At 38.5% G+C, this 18,193-nt stretch overlaps 3 protein-coding genes across 11 annotated transcripts in view; 2 read left to right on the plus strand and 1 right to left on the minus strand.

The window, feature by feature from the left end:
* The first annotated feature begins 343 nt into the window (after positions 1-343).
* On the plus strand, positions 344-5,056 carry LOC122087502 (BTB/POZ domain-containing protein At5g60050). Of its 2 annotated transcripts, none has more exons than XM_042656654.1 (3): positions 344-1,281; positions 2,358-3,319; positions 4,403-5,056. In XM_042656654.1, exons 1-2 carry the CDS (start codon positions 724-726, stop codon positions 3,315-3,317), a joined length of 1,518 nt encoding a protein of 505 aa, XP_042512588.1. In that variant the 5' UTR covers positions 344-723; the 3' UTR covers positions 3,318-3,319; positions 4,403-5,056. The 2 variants fall into 2 exon arrangements, with proteins under 2 accessions (XP_042512588.1, XP_042512589.1); XM_042656655.1 differs by having other exon boundaries at positions 4,420-5,056.
* Positions 5,057-6,094: 1,038 nt separating this feature from the next.
* On the minus strand, positions 6,095-14,116 carry LOC122085910 (thylakoid membrane protein TERC, chloroplastic). 3 transcript variants are annotated; one of them, XM_042654519.1, is made up of 14 exons: positions 13,855-14,115; positions 13,636-13,737; positions 10,989-11,140; positions 10,817-10,893; positions 10,124-10,211; positions 9,946-10,026; positions 9,785-9,841; positions 9,585-9,666; positions 8,869-8,918; positions 7,798-7,854; positions 7,624-7,702; positions 7,471-7,529; positions 6,626-6,683; positions 6,095-6,531 (listed from the first exon to the last, which is right to left on the minus strand). In XM_042654519.1, exons 1-14 carry the CDS (start codon positions 14,009-14,011, stop codon positions 6,440-6,442), a joined length of 1,191 nt encoding a protein of 396 aa, XP_042510453.1. In that variant the 5' UTR covers positions 14,012-14,115; the 3' UTR covers positions 6,095-6,439. The 3 variants fall into 3 exon arrangements, 2 of the variants coding, with proteins under 2 accessions (XP_042510453.1, XP_042510454.1); XR_006142267.1 differs by having other exon boundaries at positions 6,441-6,531; positions 6,626-6,924; positions 13,855-14,116; XM_042654520.1 differs by lacking the exon at positions 6,626-6,683 and having other exon boundaries at positions 13,855-14,116.
* Positions 14,117-14,372: 256 nt separating this feature from the next.
* The window catches only part of LOC122085911 (protein MODIFIER OF SNC1 11-like), a 7,018-nt gene continuing 3,197 nt past the window's right edge, over positions 14,373-18,193 (plus strand). For 5 of the 6 annotated variants that reach the window (XM_042654521.1, XM_042654522.1, XM_042654523.1 and 2 more), the window contains exon 1: positions 14,374-14,822. In XM_042654521.1, coding sequence (XP_042510455.1) covers positions 14,482-14,822 — 341 coding nt within the window. In that variant the 5' untranslated portion in view covers positions 14,374-14,481. Of the gene's footprint in view, positions 14,823-18,193 lie in introns of all 6 variants that reach the window. The other variant, XM_042654526.1, reaches the window with a different exon arrangement.

The raw sequence follows: 18,193 nt of genomic DNA on the forward strand, positions 1-18,193 counted from the left end.
AAAAAAAAAAAAAAAAAAACCTACCATTCTTTCAATTTATTGAGACATAGTTTACTTTCGTGCGAAACAGAAACAAGGCATGAAATAATAATCACCCTCTCCTTTCTAAGGGCTTGCACCCTTACTCTTGAGCAAGAGGAGCTCTCGGCCAAAAAACACCTGCACTAATTTATTGATGGGAATATGAAAACTCCCATCTCAGGCCCTATGCCAAGACAAACCACAACCCTTATGATATTAAAAAACAAAAACACCCCATATTATGTCCATGTGCCCCTCGTTGGCCCATATTATTAATGCTGCGAAAATTAAAAAACGGTAGCTGCATTTCATGAATTCCAGCGACGACCACGCGACGACCACAGGGAATTCCACTACGGCCCTACCGACTCCCCGGCCCCGCCTAACGAACTCAGTCAGAGAGTCACTGGTTTCTGCTCATTACACAGTACTCTCTGTGTCAGTCTCCAATTAAAGGTGTTCATGTGTGTTGGTGTCTCTCATCTCAATGATCTTATCACTCAGCTCGATGAGCTCATTGCAATCCTCTGCGTTTCTTTCGTCATTTCTGTTGTAACGAAGATAATGTTCTTCCTATCTGTTAAAGATTCAAGAATTCTCTACTCACTGATCTTTCAGTGAAGTTCCTCCTCTCGATCTCGAGTGGAGTCTGGATTAGAAGAGTTCTGAGCTTTGACACCAGTGCTGTCTGTCTTCCTCCCTATGGCGGCTGAGAATATACTGAAATCCAGAGAGGTCTCGACAATGATAAAGCAGGGTTTCATCCCAAACCCATCTCTCTGTTTTTCTCCTTCAAGGATGGTTTCTAGGGTTTCTCCTTCCTCTTCTCCCTCCAACCCTTCTCCTCCTCCTGCTTTCTCTGATAAGCTTAGATCCAGCCCTTCCTCCCTATTCGATATGATGTCCGATTCCAGGCGTGTCGTTGACAAGCATCAAGAGCTCCAGAAGAGGGTTTCCAGGATCTTGGCTGAAGCTCCATTTCACAACCTCAATGGTGGGAATGTAGGTGATGTGAAGCTTACCATCAGCTCCAAAGACGGCTTTAGGGTTTCTATGAACGTGCATAGCCGGGTGCTCGCCGGTCGGAGCCGTTTCTTTGCGGAGAAGCTTGGGCAAGATGGGGACGTTTCTCATTCTGTGGAGATCTGCGATTGCGACGATGTGGAGATTTATGTGGAGACTGTGGTCATGATGTATTGTGACGATTTGAAGAAGAGATTGACGAATGAGGAGGTTCGTAAGGTGTTGGGTTTGCTCAAGGTAGTATATTCCTCGTCTTTATATTATATACATATAATAGGTTTTCTTGCAATAGAATCTCTTTATGTATGTGGCTACTGTGGCTGTTCTTTAATTCTCAATCCAAGATGCTTTTCTTTTTCTTTCTTTCTTTCTTTCTTTCTGGCGTTACTCTGAACTGCTTAATATGGTGATTATCAAAAATAATGGAAAGAAAGCAGGTGATAATTTCCCTTTGGATCCGTCTTGTTGCAAGGGAAACAAAGGGAAGGAAAATCAAGCTTAAAAATGAATACTTTGCCAAACATGATTAAACCTTACTAATTCTGCGTTGAAATTTCGATCGGATCCACCAGTCTATTCGTGCATCTCTATTTAGATAGAACTTTGCCTTCTTGTAATTTCAGGATACAAAAATCATATACTATCTTTAATAATCGTGTGTTAAGCAAGAGTAGCATATTATTATTACCGTTACTTTTAACTGAAATAATTACCTCTCGATCTCTCCCTCTTTTTTTTTTTGGGGGGGGAGGGTGTTTGCGGTGGGGGAGAGGTGGTGGGTATAGTTTACCTCTTATTTTTCTTCCGTAAGATTTTTTCTATATTTTATCATTTAAATGTGGTTTCAATCATTAAACTTCAGTTTTGCTTATTAGAGTCCAACATCCTTGTCTTTTTTTCTCCTTTCGCTTTAAATTTTTGGTGTGTGGCACTGGCAGGAGTCCAGGACCATACACTCCTGTTGTATATGCAGGCAACATACTGGAGTAGATCATTGTTTGGTTGAGGATGCATAGTAACCTATTAATTCTCACAGTATTTTGTGCCTCTTACAGGCTCGTTTTTATTATTATATTTTTATATATATTTAGTTATGTAGTGGGAAAACCCTTCTTGAAAGTAAAATGTTGTTCTTGGTAACAAAATCTGACCCTAGATTTCTTACAGAAGACAAAATCTGGATTCATATTTTTGTTTTTCAGCAAGTTCAATAGTTTATAATTTCTGCTTGCTGTTTGCTTTAGCCTGTATGTTATTCCACTCATTGTGTTCCATCATGGTGGATCTTTGTAATATCTGTAATTCTTTGACAGGTTTCCGCAGCTATTAATTTTGATGCTGGGATAGTTTCTTGTCTGGAATATTTGGAAGCAGCCCCATGGTCCGAGGATGAAGAGGAGAAAGTTATATCTCACCTCACTCAACTCCAGCTTCATGATTCAGTCACAGAAGTTCTGCAAAGAATTTCAGTAGAGCCTTCTAGTTCAGCTGGATCTGATGAGATCTTCATGCGACTCCTCAGCAGTGTTCTACAAGCCAAGGATGATAAAGCCCGACGAGAAATGAAGACTCTGGTATCTGGTCTGCTCAGAGAGGACACCATTGCTCACAGCAAGCGTAACAGGGTTGATGTATCTCGAGAAACCCTCTACCATCTGTGCCACGGATGCCTTAGTTCTCTTGTACTTTGTTTATCTGAAGCTGCAAGCTTGGATGAGAGCAGGCGGGATCGAGGAGTGCTAATGGGTGAGATTGCTCGAGAAGCTGACAATATGCAATGGATTACTGGTATTCTGATTGAAAAGAAGATAGCCAACGAGTTTGTGACATTGTGGGCAGATCAGAAAGAGCTTGCTATCCTTCATTCGAAGATCCCCTCAATGTATCGGTATGAAATTAGCAGGATCACCGCTCAGCTGTGTATTGCAGTTGGGAGAGGGCAAATCTTGTTGCCAAAAGATGCTAGATATTCTTTGCTATCAACATGGTTGGAAGCTCTATATGAAGACTTTGGATGGATGAGGAGAGCTTGTAGATCAGTTGATAAGAAATTGGTGGAGGATGGATTGAGTCAGATGATTCTTACATTGCCACTATCACAGCAGCAGGCTATATTATTGAATTGGTTTGACCGATTCTTGAACAAAGGAGATGATTGCCCCAATATCCAGAGAGCATTTGAGGTCTGGTGGAGAAGAGCTTTCATCAGGCAATATGTGACCGATCAGGATCACTCGAATTTACAGATTGCCGTCTGTGATGATCCTACCTAAAGGTAAGCAAGCTGGCCATTTCAAATTCATCCTAGGCTAGCTCTAGTTAACTAGACAATCATTACCTTATTTTACTGTAACTTGTTATCCTCTCTTTGCTGCTGTGTATCATATGCAAAATCTATTTTTTTCCGGGTGCTTGGGCCTTTTTAAATGGAAACTATGGAATATGTTACGAGAATTATTTGGTTGGATTCATCATGGGCAATTGGTTTACCCAAACCCGCCTAACCCAACCAAAAAATGAAAAGAATCAATTACATCCTTCCTTTCAGGGGAGGGGTGTATCGCAGGAACTATTAATTGAGGATATGCTGTTAGTATTTGCTGCCAATTGATATTTATTGAGGGACACATTTTTCTGTAGTTGGTAACATGGGCATTTTAGCAGTAGGTTTACCTAATGCTTCCTGAGCCGGAGGAAGAAATTAATAAAAATATAAAAAAGTTTGGGTTGGTTTTTATTGTTTCCACTTGTCTTGGGTCTAGGGAGCAAAAATCTGAGGCTCAGTTGGGCTTGGTTGAGCAATTGATAATTTACCCGTGGCCATTGTGCAGGGGAGTAAACCCAATACTTCATAACATATGGTAAACCACGGCTTTCCTAGGGCAGCTTGTTACATTACTGGCCTTGGACAGTGATATGAACATTATATTTACTAATGATTGGTTGTAGGTCTTAATCATCCAGTGAGCTCATAAACCAGTAAAACCTGCACAAGAGAAACTGAAAGATGATGTAGGCTTGAAAGTAATACTTGGATAGGGCTGATCCTAGGAAAAAGCACAAACCCTGTGTGTGTGTGTGGGGGGGGGGGGGGGTAAGCGTACCCTACTTGCTACTTCCCAAGCGATTACAACTGGGCCACGGTCAAATGCCCACCGCCAGTTCAACTACATAATTACTAGTGGTTGATAATATTTCCACCAGAGTATGAATGCACTACCTATTTTAATTAGAAGAGAGTAGTTAATTAAGTTGTACTATGATGAATCAACTAAATCCTATCATCATTGTAAATGTAACTAGTCAGCTTTTAATCATCAATTATGTTTCTCTTGTTTTAATCATCATTTTTATGTAGATGGCATGTATTTTCAGGAGGACGAAGAAGATTTTGACTGTGAGCTCCACCCTTCAGGTGGCGTTTCTAATCCCAGTGCTCTTTATTTGAGCTTCTGTGCCATTTCTCAGTCCGAAGAGTCAATGTAAAACTTGTTGCAAGGCATGAGATCAATCTTAAAGAGGCTTTTGAAGTACTGAATCAAGATAATCGATCTCTCTGCCATGCGCTGAGTAGCTGCTATGAGCATCCCATGCAGCTTCTGATGACACCAGATCTGTGGTTAGGAACTAAAGACTAATGATGGATATGACTTCCCACCATTCGGATTGAAGTTTCTGATGACAACAGATCTTTGCAACACCCTTGTGCCTGACTTGGTCTCCGATTAAAACATTGAACTGGAGACCAGTACTCCAGCCACTGCAAGGCTGTGAAGAAATATATCAATTCCAGCAACTCAAGAGATGAGTGATGAGGATGATGGCAATGGCAAATGGTTATCCTCGCAGACTTGCTAACTGTTTTACTGTCTCGAGAATAATTAGTTCTGTGACATCGGTGATAGAACTCAATGTAAAGTTTTACCAACTGACGTTGGCACAATTTCCTTCAATTCCAGGTACTTAACAATTGGGCAGGTTTTCCTACCAAGAAATAAAGCCACTTGTACAAGTCATGCTCAACTGCCGTAATACGTATATGGCAGATCCGTTGGTAATTTGCATTCATTACATGTATTTGTTGATCAAATTCTCCCGGATCTTACAAAACATGGCATGCAACATTCTTGGGATCACGTATGCTTTAGCTTGACATACTTCTGGCAGGGAACATATTAGGAAAATTGAATTTCTAATTGCTTCATCATACCTGAGACAACAAAAGCTATTGTAATTCCACGGTGTGTCACCTCAAATCTTTCACAACCCTCTTCACTACAAACTGTGGTATTGAGTAGTTTAAGCATCCTCATCGCCGGATGAGCAGGCCTAGGCAGAGCCAATTATGGTCCTGTCTACCTCTTTCTAGTTGTGATGAGTAGGGAGTGTGACAGAATACTTGAGTTACCAGCAAGGACATTTTTTTTTGGTTGAAGGTACATCAAGGATTAAAAAACCTGGAATCGGGATCTGGATTAGGTTCCCCCATCCTGGCTGATTTCGATCTGAGGAATGTTACGGTTAAAAAAATAATGGTCAGAATCAATCTCGACTAGTCTTAACCCTACATTTTGCAGAGATCAGTCGGATTGTTCAGAATCAGGATGGCCATTCTCATCCCAATTTTTGAAGCACAAGGTAGCAGTTACAATACCAGTAAACAAAATAAAATTCTTCTTTATTTGTCAAGGGGTGCATCAAAAGATAGGGGTTGGCTGTGGAGAAAATTTCTTCACCCAAGATGAAGAGAATCGGGAGGTCATAAATCTCTTTCCAACCTCCCATTGCATTGAATGTGCTTGTAGCGCAGTGGATGGCACGGCTAATTTAAATGGATTCCAAAAATGCTCTTAATTTCGGGTGATTTTCCACACATTGAAAATTTGAAATTTCATTTCTACTTAATAGAATTTAAAAGCAGCACTCATACTGGTTTGATTAATATCCATACGTATTGCAAACAAGGGCAAACAAAGGCAAAGGAGAATTTGCAATTGCCTAGTGAACCAGTAGTACACTAAAATTCATCTACATGTAATTAAGCTCTGGATGTACAAATTTTCTTCACTATTGTAAAGATGCTCTTGTAACATTCTTCATTAAATTAAACTCTTTGAGAAGACTACATAGCTCCCTAAGATGCAACTAAAATACAAAAAATCCCATCTACAGTAGCAATGAGTTCACAGGTTCTTGGTTAAGTAATCATGGAACAAGGAACACTAACCAACCCATGAATAATTACAGAAACCTTCAATCACCATGTCAACTTCCTGAAGAATTGACCGAAAACTCGGAAGGAAATGAAAATGAGCAACATGGCAGCTTGACCAGTACTCAAAGGGAGAACAAGAAATACAAATCTTCACATCCATTCTTTTCTTCATCAGTTCCTTCAGTCGGACTTCCTCATGAGACTCAACAGCACCCCACCACTAAGACAAGTAGCTACGAAACCCAGAGAAACCTCAGTTGACACATGGTATCCTGCAGGAAGAATGGTCAAGCTAAATGTACCTCCATGGGTTAAAAAAAACAGAGAAAATAAAGGCTGTGAAATTTGTGGTTTGATGATACCCACCGAAGAAGTCGGAGATCATCTTGCACCCAATAAAACCCAGAACAATGCTGATAGCAGGCTGGGAAAATAGAAAGGTTATGCTTTAAATGGTGGTCTATAATTATCAATATGGTGATTATGAAGTAAAAAAACAAAACTATGACAAGGGGAAGCGAGAATGTCCAAGCATCTTGTCATTCATATGTTGCAACACCATTAGATTCCATAAAAACAAGTGACAACACCGAATCTGGGGAAGGGGGAACGAGATAGTTGATATATGTACGGTTCGTGACTGATCAAGTCTCTCCAGCCTAAGCCTGAAAAAGAAAAAAAAAAACACTCGAGGCTACATAAAACCCAATAAATGCCTTAATTGATACTGAACTGCAAGGCTTACAAAGCCTCAACAGAATAGATTTTGTCATGCAAAAGTATGATAACACTAAAAACCATTACACTTATCTCCCCCAACTAAAACTAAAATTGGCAAAGACACTGCTACAATTTTGCGCAGATGGTTTCTATCAAATAAATTATTTGCAAAACCTTGCATAAATTCCAAGTATCACAATACCCCTACACCTACACTTCCTTATAAAACTGAACTCGACTCAATTATGCCTCATCCCAACTAAATGGGTTGGGTGAGAAAACAAGTAATAATAAATCATAGTACTGTAAGAATTAATTATTCAAGAATCACAATCAGGTGATGGTATTTTCACCAGGTTCATATGCTTAGAACTCTATATTGCCACATGCAGGTACAGATTTGAACATAGGGTGTAAAACAAGAACCTTATATAATAAAAAGCTAGTGAAAATTTATTCACATAGATTCAGGTAGAGAAAAATTGTGTCACCTGCAAATACTCCAACTCAGACATACTTTCAGAAATAAGCACGTACAGCGACCTTAACCCTACATGGCAAAGTAATATGATACTTATAATTTCGAATTGTTTCAATGACAAGAGAAAGTATAAGATTGAAGACAGAAATAAAACAGAAATTACCTAAAATGGCGAATAAATTCGAAGAGACGACTATGAAAGGATCTCGTGTAACACCAAAAACTGCCGGTATTGAGTCAACCTGAAGGAATAAAAGATTACCACAGAATTCTCATTTTAACGTAAACCAGAGAAAACATTAAATGTGGGACATGGATAAGGTATTAGAAACCCTACAGCAAAAGCAATATCACTGAGCTCAATAACTGCTACTGTGAGAAGCAATGGTGTGGCCTGCCCAATATGTTCAAGATCGTTATAAGATCAAGTATAACTATCAAAACATAGTTACATCTACACTACCAAGTGATATGCTGATGAATACTAATACGACCAAATCCATATTGCCTTATTCTTAGCATACACTCAGCATGGTCAGTAACAGCAACATTGGAAATGTGGCAAGACTGAAATTGTTAACCTGAAGCTATAATCTCACCAGCTGATGCAGAAAAAACAGATATTATGATAATTCAAATCATGTTTGGTTCTTGATTTGTCATTTCTGAATTTCCTTATTTTGGGACGACAGAGGTATCTCTCATATATTGGGCTAAACAACTTTTGTTTCCAATTGGATTTGGGTCATGTTAGTCCTAGACTCCTAGTTAACAGTTCTTTACTTGCAGAAAAAGGAGAAAAAGAAGTTGAGCAACTAGAAGCACAAAGAGTCAGAATCTTGACAGTCAATTTAAGCATTTTTCTAGAAGAAGAGTTCAAACTTGTTTCATCCTTTCCCAGGGCTTATCCTTCTCTTTCATTGACTTTCAGCAGCTCCACCAAAATCAGGGATATTTATGGTTTCATACCTTGTTTTGACCAAACCAGATGGATGGTTGAACCCAGTTATAGTGGATACTTATTCGTTCACTTTCCTTTTTACGCTAAATTTTCAGGGTCAAAACTCATCAGTTCAACATAATTGTAATGTCACTTGAAAGTATGTTCAGATATTTTTCCAATGAAAACAAAACTTGGTTAACCTGAGCAAAATTGAAGGATTATGACCAAAATATTAGCAGACTACCAATCTATGATGGGATTTTTAATTTTCAAAAATTTAATCTAAGTAGGCTTCCTTTTTCTATTTTTCATTGCGGATTTAAGTAGGCTTCCAATAGAGACTTATTATGCAATATCTTTAGGCCTAATTGAATTGCCATTTAGTCCCTTCCAGAAAATTTTTAAAAAAAATTATGGTGATCCAATTTCTATTGTGGTTATCCCTAGTTGCCTTGCATCACTTACCTTCCATACACCATCCTGGATTGTTATGAACCGATCACCATCATAATCAGCTGTATCATGAGGAAATATGGGAGGGGAAATTAGGAAGAAAGCAAAGTGTTCAAGAAATAGAAAAGAAAATACTGTAATTTTTTATCTATTTTCTTTAAAAGCTTGCACACTGTACATCCATTTTTCAATTCACAATAAAATATAGCCAATATTTGATAAGGTCAGATTTTCTATAAGAGAATCCATACCATACCTAACTGATCCCCCTCAATAACCACATATAAGCATGCTTCAAGCATTCTGCTGTTGTGTTTAAATATTTTAAGGATAAACATAGCACGATGGTAGCAAGCTTAGTCAAACATAACATCCTACATACTCTAAAATATCAAGTCAAATATAATAAAAGAATAATACTGACCATTCACAATCAAAACATTTAGTGGTGTCAACTGATTACTTCCATGTTATTACCAACAAGTTCACTAATGAATACCAAGGAAAATATGGCATAACGTGAGAGTGTTACAGCTCAGTTGACAATGTTTTAACTTCAGTGTTTAGGCAAGGCTGCCCCCAAACAGTAGTAATATTTTTCTCCAAGCCATGTCAGAGAAGACAATATGAATGGTTCCATACTTCCATGAACAACCAATACAAACCAAACCAACAGACAGAACAGAAAATAGACCAAGGGGGAGGAAACTTATGAGAATGAAGGTTACAGGTGACAGGTATAAACTTCTGGCATGTCTTCACAATAAAATTGTTTGAGAGGTCATTCTCTTCCTCTTCTCCAGTAAAAAGCTATCACAAAATGAGCATGTCATTAGATCAAAGGTAAAAGGAATTCCTTGTTTCAAGAAATGCACACGAATAAAACAACTATATTGCATTGAACTGTTAATAAAGATAAGAAATACACCTTGAATGATGAGTAAATAAGTATCGCAGCCAGTAGAAGATTCACTGCCTCAAACCTCTGAAAATAATACGCACAGTTAAGTAAGGAATTTCATAAATTGAAACGGATAATGTAATGTTTAAGAGAACATATAAATGCACCAAATTGTTAACAAAGTGAACCTGAAGTGTGGCTGTTCCAAGAAGTATGATTAATGACCGAAAGATAATTGCACCAGCAATACCGTATGAAAGCACCCGGCTCTATATTTCGACATGACAAAAAGAAATCCTTAAATGTAGTAAACACTCTTAGTAAAATAGTACAATAAGAAAATGAATTTGCATACTATTAAGGCACCTGATAAATGATTGGCACTTTAAAGTACTTGAAAATCAAAATAAAGACAAATAGATTGTCCACCGACAAACTTTGCTCCAGCAAGTACCTGAAAATATCATAAATTACAAATACCAAACTTGAAGAGATTGTGCAATTCATGTCAAATTATATATTGAACAAATGGAAAATTGTAATCATGGAACTCAAAACAAAAATTATGAAGTTTTCACTACCAGAGCTCATAAGAACATTTTAAAATTTAAAAAAAAAAATGTCCCCTCCTTTAAAAGTATGCAAGATCCCCCTTTAAATGAATGATGCAACCATTAATCATAACGTGATTCAAGACAAACTCCCCTCAACTAACAAGTCACACAAACTAACCCAACAAGTTTCACATTTTTTTTTTATTATTATTATTTTGATTCATATTGCATTCATCTTTTTTGATGGGCATTAATATTGAAAGCAGGTTAGATGCAAAGATACATATTTAGTAATCAACCTCACATTACAAGAAAATTCAAAACAAAAAAGCAAAGAAAAAGTTTTCCCAGTTTCCCTCCCTCTCCCCTCCCCACCCAAAAATAAAAAATAAAAAATAAAGAATATTTTAAACATTTTAAGTGGGAAACATCTATAGAATCGAACATATTGATGCTCATAACAGTTAGCATACGAACAGATTGATGCTCGTAACAGTTAGCATACCCTGCAAAAAACTCAGACGCCTTGCCAACTCCTTCCATCAAACCTACACCAAGACCAAATGCTACGGCTGTGGACACCTGCAAAATGAAGGATTATGCTGCTTTTTAATCTAGAAAATGGCAGAAAAATCAATAACTGAGTTGTCAAGAACTATCAGTGAAAAGGTACGCACACATAAAGCAACAGTTCTAACAGATGAAACATAACCATGATCTGGTCCCTGAATTTTCCCTTCCGGAGTTCCAACAGATGGGACTGTGTTGGTGGCATTGTCGTTACTGTTAATGACATCAGATGATTCAGAACTGGTCCTCTCAGTTTCTTCTGCAGATCCATTTCACCATCACATTATATTCAAACAGACTACAGGGAAACTGCATGATTCCGAAATGTTTTCTTGGAGGGCTCTGACACATATAAGTAATATAAAATTAGAGCATAGAAAAGTTCCCAGTAGACATCAAAATGGATAAAATATATCAGCGTAAGAGGGCCATTATCAATCCATCAGATCTAGATTAGAATTTAGAAGGATTGGTTCTCCCCCACAAGGCTGACTAGATTAAGAAACTCTATATTCATGATTATATGCCCTCAAGAAAACCATAGTAAAGCTTCTTGTATAAAAACATATGCCTACTAAAATTACTCCTGATGTAACATTTAAAAAAAAGACCATAAATATAAGAGCTTTAAACTCTTTACGAAATTAGTAATGTGATGATTTGAAGTTTAGAATTGAACGAGTACTAACAAAAGCTTAAAGAGTATGCAAGAACATTAGACTTAAGACTTAGAGCAAGTTTCTAGACCTCACTTATTGTATGAACTGGGATCCCTCAGATTTGGAAGTATATCATAGAAGTTATGGAAGGCCATGGAATCTGCTAAAACTCACAGAAGTTTAAGGGAATCAGTGGAAAAGTCAAAACGTTTAGATGAGATTTCAGGAGAAATAAGCACCAATACACGCCTTGGAACCATTGCAAAAACAAGACAACCAACATATAGCATTGAAGAAGATCAGAACTAAATAAAATCTTCCTTTCATTTCTAAAATTCTAAGGTTCATTCAAGACAAACTTTAGATCTATAGCTCTAACATCCTTCAAAAGAAAATTGCTACATAAAAAGATAATACATCAGCATAATCCTACTTACTAGATTTTAAAACTTCCCACGATTGCACATTCAAGATTCCATGGTATACGGAGATGGCTTCATGTCAATTTATGAGGTTATCTTATAACAATAGTAAACTCAACTAAAGTTCAGAATTTTGTCAACCCATCATTAACTGAGTAGATACTAATTTTCCCTCCATTTTCCGTTATGTGGGACCCAATTTTTTTTTTTTTTTTTTGGAGGGGATTTGTGGAATCCACTAATTTACCCAGTATATCAGTAGATAAAAGATCCTCCTTTGATCAACGTGAACGGAATCAAGTCACTTTTTTTTCAGTCTCCATTATACGATACATAAACCAGCTACATGTCGGTTTTAAGGGGGGACAGAGAAATTTGTACATTGTTGGAGCCCACCTATGTCAACATAGTCTTGATAAGACTATATGATCTCCATCCCATCATCAAAAAATGGAAAGACAATTTAAGTTAATTATAGGTCGAATTGAATTTTCCAAAAAAGGAAAAAATTCCTCGGACTAACAGAAACTTTATGGATGAAGTCAAAGCCTGCCCATTCTGAACCAAAACCTCTGTGAACAGCACCCAATTTCCTGAAATATTCCCCATATAATGGATGAAGTTAAAGCCTGCCAATTCTGAGCCATATGCTTTGCAAGGAGGTTTCATGTTCATTGTTGACAGCCACCATAGTTTATAACCAGAATCTTAAACCCAATTTTAAGAGAAACAAACCCTGAGGTACACATATAGTTAGTCCTTCCTCAGATTCAACCAAAAACCATAACATTACTCTAATTTGGAACTGGAACAGAATTGACTCAATACGGCTGTGATTCCACCTCAAAGGATCTGCAGATACTTGAATTGGCCAATTGTTCAAATGAACCTCTGGAAGGAAACTCGTAGAGTACCTCTAGCCCCTTTCTATGACATTAAAAGTTAAATTTCTAAGTCAATGTTCAACTAGATCAAAAGTCTTAGTGTTCACAGCTGCCATTTTTCTGATTCATGCCACTAATACCGTTCCATCCTTGTTAGCATAGTTTTGGCACGTCATTCCACCCTGCTCCAGAGCGACTACTACGCCTAGCGTATCTTCCTGCCTGCCCCGGGTTTCTCTGCCCCGAAGAACAATCAATCCCAGATTCATCCATTTAAGCGAGGTCAAATTCCACAATTTTCTTACAGCGCTTTTACATCTAGGGCCCCAACAATAGTGCCCTCTTAGTTCTGTATATTCAGTAATAGAGATATCAAATGGTCGACTGCAAAGGTACCCAGCATTGTTTACACCCAATGCCTAGAATAAAGAATATCAAGAAAAAGAAGGAAGATTTGACCAAAATTTTAACCTGATACTGAACCAGCAGTCCATGGGGACACCGACAACATTTCTTAAGAACACAATCGAAAATGAAAAAAAGCACGCAATGGCCAACGCATAATCCATAGTTTGGATTGGTAAATCCACTATAAACGATCTTTCAAAATAGATGAAGTCGCACTTTAGCACACAAATGACTTCGATTACCACTGTACAAGTCCTATTCAGTGTATATCGCATTATTTTAACTTCCGAATTCCAGTACAGAATTGCAATTCGAATACTACTAAAAATCCAAGCGTCTATGCAAAACCTGTAACCAACAATCCAGAATCAACATTTTCACCTGAAATGGATATATCTTCGTCTTGCTCAGTCCGTCTAGCGCAAGCAATTGGAGTGAATTGGATCCGACCACTACGACAACGTCTACGAAGACGACGACTAACTGCAAATTGGAAAACAACGAAGATATAAAGGAAGAGAATGAGAATAAGATCGAGAGACAAATGGAGCGGGGAGAGGAGAAACGAACGAAATCGAAGTTAAGTATAAGTCTACATGCCTGAGCAAAAAGAATGGGGCTGGTGAGAGACGAAAACCAAGGAGTGTATCTGAGCTCGGATTGGCGAAGAAGATGAAACCCTTAGAGGACCTGGATCAGACTTCGATGGAGATCGAGTATGGACATGGACGAGAGAAGCGAGTCCCATGACTCCCATGCTACGCACCACTACCAGAGAGATGGGAATATGCGATGTTCTTCACTTTCAAACTTGGTAAGAACTAAGAAGTGAGAACCCTCTTTCGATATCCTCTAGCGATCGGGGTTTTCCTCGGCTGCACACCTGGTTATACTAGTGACACGTGGTAGGCCTAAATTTTATTTGGACAAATATAACCCTGAGATCCCAACGGATAAAAAAAAATCACAGTATAGAAACGCAAGCGGAAGCGAAAGTGATACCAAAATACTCAACAAAGTTTGGGTGGGTTTAAATATAATTTTTTTATTTTTAGGGTTATAATGTAATTTCGGTAAACGACAGGAAAGGTTGATGCAATAAAAAATCTAAAAAATCTAAAATCAGTAGCAAGGCGATTCTCCGTCGTCTCCCTCTCTCTCTCTCTCTCTCTCTTTCTCGCCCTGTTCCTGGTTCTTGCTACGACGAGCGGTACTCAAGTTTCTTGAATGGCGTCGACGGATATGCAGAAATCCAATGAGTCAGAAATCCACGAACCACTTTCTAAGAAAACCCTAGAGACAACCCCCAACTTATCGTCTCTTACGGAACGTCTCGACGAAACCGCTAATCCATCTACTCAGCCTTCTAATCCTGCAACGGATCCTACCAAGAAGGAAGGAGAAGAACCGAAGGAATTAGGGTCTGAGAAAACCGAAGCCACGATGAGCTCTGCGGGTGCTGCCGCCGCTCCCGTATCCGATCTTGACAAAAAGATGCGTCGTGCAGAGCGTTTCGGGGTGTCCGTGCAACTCTCTGAAGAAGAAAAGCGGAACTCTCGAGCTGAAAGGTTCATTTTCTTGTTTTCTTCCTGTTAGTTTACTGCTGGGTTTTCTGTGAGGGAGGGTTTAAGTTGTTCTTTGATGCATTTTAGGGTTCTTGCATATTTATGCTTATATTGAGTTATTGCTAACGATCATGGGTTTTTTTCCCCCCTTTGTTACTGAATCATTAACTTTTTATCAGTGGCCGTAATTAATTGCCGAGATCAGACCTGTTGTTTTAGGTATTTTCAAACTTGCTATTAGTGAACTACTGTAGTCGGTTGTACGGCGTGCATTCCCACGATTCTTGGATAACTAGGGAGGAGTTTTCTTGTGGAGATTTAATTTCCGAGACTGGATGTCAGTTCTTTGATTGGAAATGAAACGACTGACTACTGTGCATATCTCTACTCCTTACGAAGTGCTTTTGGGATGGTTTCAACTCTCGTCTCTGGAAAGAGATTCCGAGGCCTTCTAGCCTTGGAAAGTTTTTGAGTTCACGTGGAACTAATTTTGGTCAACTCTCCACTGTAAACTCCATAAGAGAGAAGATTAGAAAACCACCAACGAAACTCCATAAGAGAGAAGATTAGAAAACCACCAACGAAACTCCATAAGAGAGAAGATTAGAAAACCACCAACGAAAATTTGGTTGGTGGGGAGTTGTCAGTTCCGTATATCTATTGGAAGAGATGCTCACGTGGGTATGCATTATGCAAGTGTTTAGCTTCTCCAGTGGGATTAGATAACTTTGAGCGTCCTCCATTGCCTGATGTAAAATTCCAATCACAATGGCAAAACTTCAATTGATCAACAGAATTTGAATTCTTGGATTTTGCCTCTATGTAATTGTTGACAGCAGTTGGGCCTGAATTATGGGCAAAAATACGCTATTGGGGATCTTAGTGTAAATTCACTTGCTAAAGAGAACTCATTCAATGCTTCTGTGTGCAATTTTTTTGCCATCTTCTTCTTCCCCCCTTTCTGACCCTTTTTTCATCCTTTACACAAACGGACAAGATGAATCTCTGCAAGATACTTGAAAGCTCCCTTTCCTTGCTTATTTGACTACCCAAAAGAAGATGATGAAACTGACGAAACTTTTTGGTAGATGAAAATCTTATCTTGGAACAGCCACTGTGAATTTGAAATCTTACTAATGGTTGTTACTTCAAGTTTGATGGCTTCATGTACTCGTGGTATTCTTCTTACTGATATTTGTGACAAGCAGATGGCATGGTGAACTGCATATCCCTTGGAGGCAGGACACTTTGCTAAATCTACTTTTTCTGACCTTCAGACTTCTATATGTTAATTTTAAGGATTCTGACAGACTCATCAAAGTGTTGGAGAGAGATATAAAGGATTTTCCTATGGGATCCAGGTCTGACTAAAAACGATTAGGTGACATGTAGGGATTGTATTATGTGACATATTGATATGTTTAGTTATGGATTCTTGGTGGCAGGTGAGGCTCATGTTCGGCCAGTTGATTAATCATAACAGAAAAGGATTTGTTGGATTCTTCCTTAGTTTGTGAATGCTTGCATAAATGTATTATGTATAACATCATGAGTAGAGGTGCTAGGATTTATATATGGACAGATTGGGCTCTTGGTAATGATCTGTGCAAGTCAAAGACCTCTTCACAGTTGTCTTTGTGGCAAGGGGAAACATATGTTTTTGCTTCAATGGTCTGGAGGACCTCTGATATATCTCTGGCTCATTTTGAGTCTCTCCAAATGGTCTCCATTTTTACCAACTTTGTGTGCTAGTGTGGATTTTGAACCTAATGGTTTAAACACCTGGAAATACTTCTTTAATATTATTTACTTACTGGCACCAAAAAGTGGATGTAATGCTTCCATTGCTTCCTTACCCGTAATTCATCCAAAGTAAATGGGCCTTTTTTTTTTTTTTTGGGGGGGGGGGGGATGGTGTGGGTTTTCTAATCACCTAAGGAATCAGGGTTCAGAAATCCCAGAGAAATCCAGAACCGCAGGGGTAGGAACCAAACCAGATTTGGGGTAACCGGAGAATAGTCAAAACAGCTCTGACAGGCCAGAAGCTAGGTCGAATGCTTAGTTTAATTAGTAGAGCAAACCTCTAAAATATGATGCAGATTGATGGTCAGAGTGCAGGATATGGTGAAATCCTACCATAAGAAGGAAATTTAAAATCCAAAATGAAACAGAAATTTATTGCAGGGATTTAAGGGCATAAAACTGTGAGCTAATAATGATCTGATTTAATGAGCAAGCAGCTATTGAGAGCTTGAACAATAACAAAAGTCAGATTTTTCGAATCGGAACCAAAAAATACCAAATAAAGCAGAAACTGATGTTCAGATTCAGCAAACCATTCAGTGGAGTAATAAAGCCAGATTATTTGGCAGTTAAGCAGTGAGCAAAAGTAAAATCAAAGCTGAAACTCAAACTAAAAATTTAAGCAGGATATTGGATTCACAGGGCTTGAAGTTAGAAGTTTTTCCCTGATGGGTGATGAGAAAATCGATAGAAAGGAGAATGATAGTCAATCAGGAATCGGTCTGATTTACCTGCTGAATCTATGGCAGAACTATGCTACTGAATCCACAGCAGCATCATTTGAATCCACAGATGTATAGCCTGAAATCCACAGACCAAGTTGCAGCAACCGTGCTTTCTTTAATTCATTAAATCATGGGGTATGAAACAGCCCCTTACATGTTTATATAAAACTGACCTGAAGAGGAGAAGAAAAAAAAGTCAAATTGGAGCAAAACTCCCCATCGCAGGTTGCAATGGAGTGGCGTATCCTGACTCAGACACTTTAAATAATAGAGAGAATATGGCTGGTAGTGTGGAATGTCATCATCCCAATCCAACCTATCTAACTACGATAAACAGACTTAAAAAGGAATAATAAAGCTGATTGGACCACTCTCTTGGTCCAATTCTGTTCCAATCTTGGTCCAGCCTGACCAGCGACCTTGTCTTGATGGCCTGTGGTTCTTCCCTTTTCTGTGCATCTGAACTGTATCGGGGTTAATCGATTAGAAGTTTTATGCTTGAGAGGCTTCATTAGGGTTTCTGTGTCTTTCCTCGAGTGTGTTTGACATGCAGGGCTGGTTTATTTATTTATTTTTTTGGGTAGGTTACCAAGCACTTATTATAGAAGAAAGAAAATATAGTACAGCCATTTCATTGGCCTGGATGGGTGGAGTTTTTTTTTTTTTTTGGTGGATAGGTATATGGATGGAGAGTTTGTCAAGGATTTCTCAGCATGAGCAGGAGAAGGTTTTTATTTGGAGCTGAGGGTGTTATATGGATGTCCTCACAAGTTACAACCTCAAGGTTTTGTTATTAGATGTTGGAGAGATGTAATTTATTTGTCCTCCCTCCACACACCCCCCCCC

The sequence above is a fragment of the Macadamia integrifolia genome, chromosome 8 (genome assembly GCF_013358625.1).
Source record: "Macadamia integrifolia cultivar HAES 741 chromosome 8, SCU_Mint_v3, whole genome shotgun sequence".
NCBI lineage: Eukaryota > Viridiplantae > Streptophyta > Magnoliopsida > Proteales > Proteaceae > Macadamia > Macadamia integrifolia.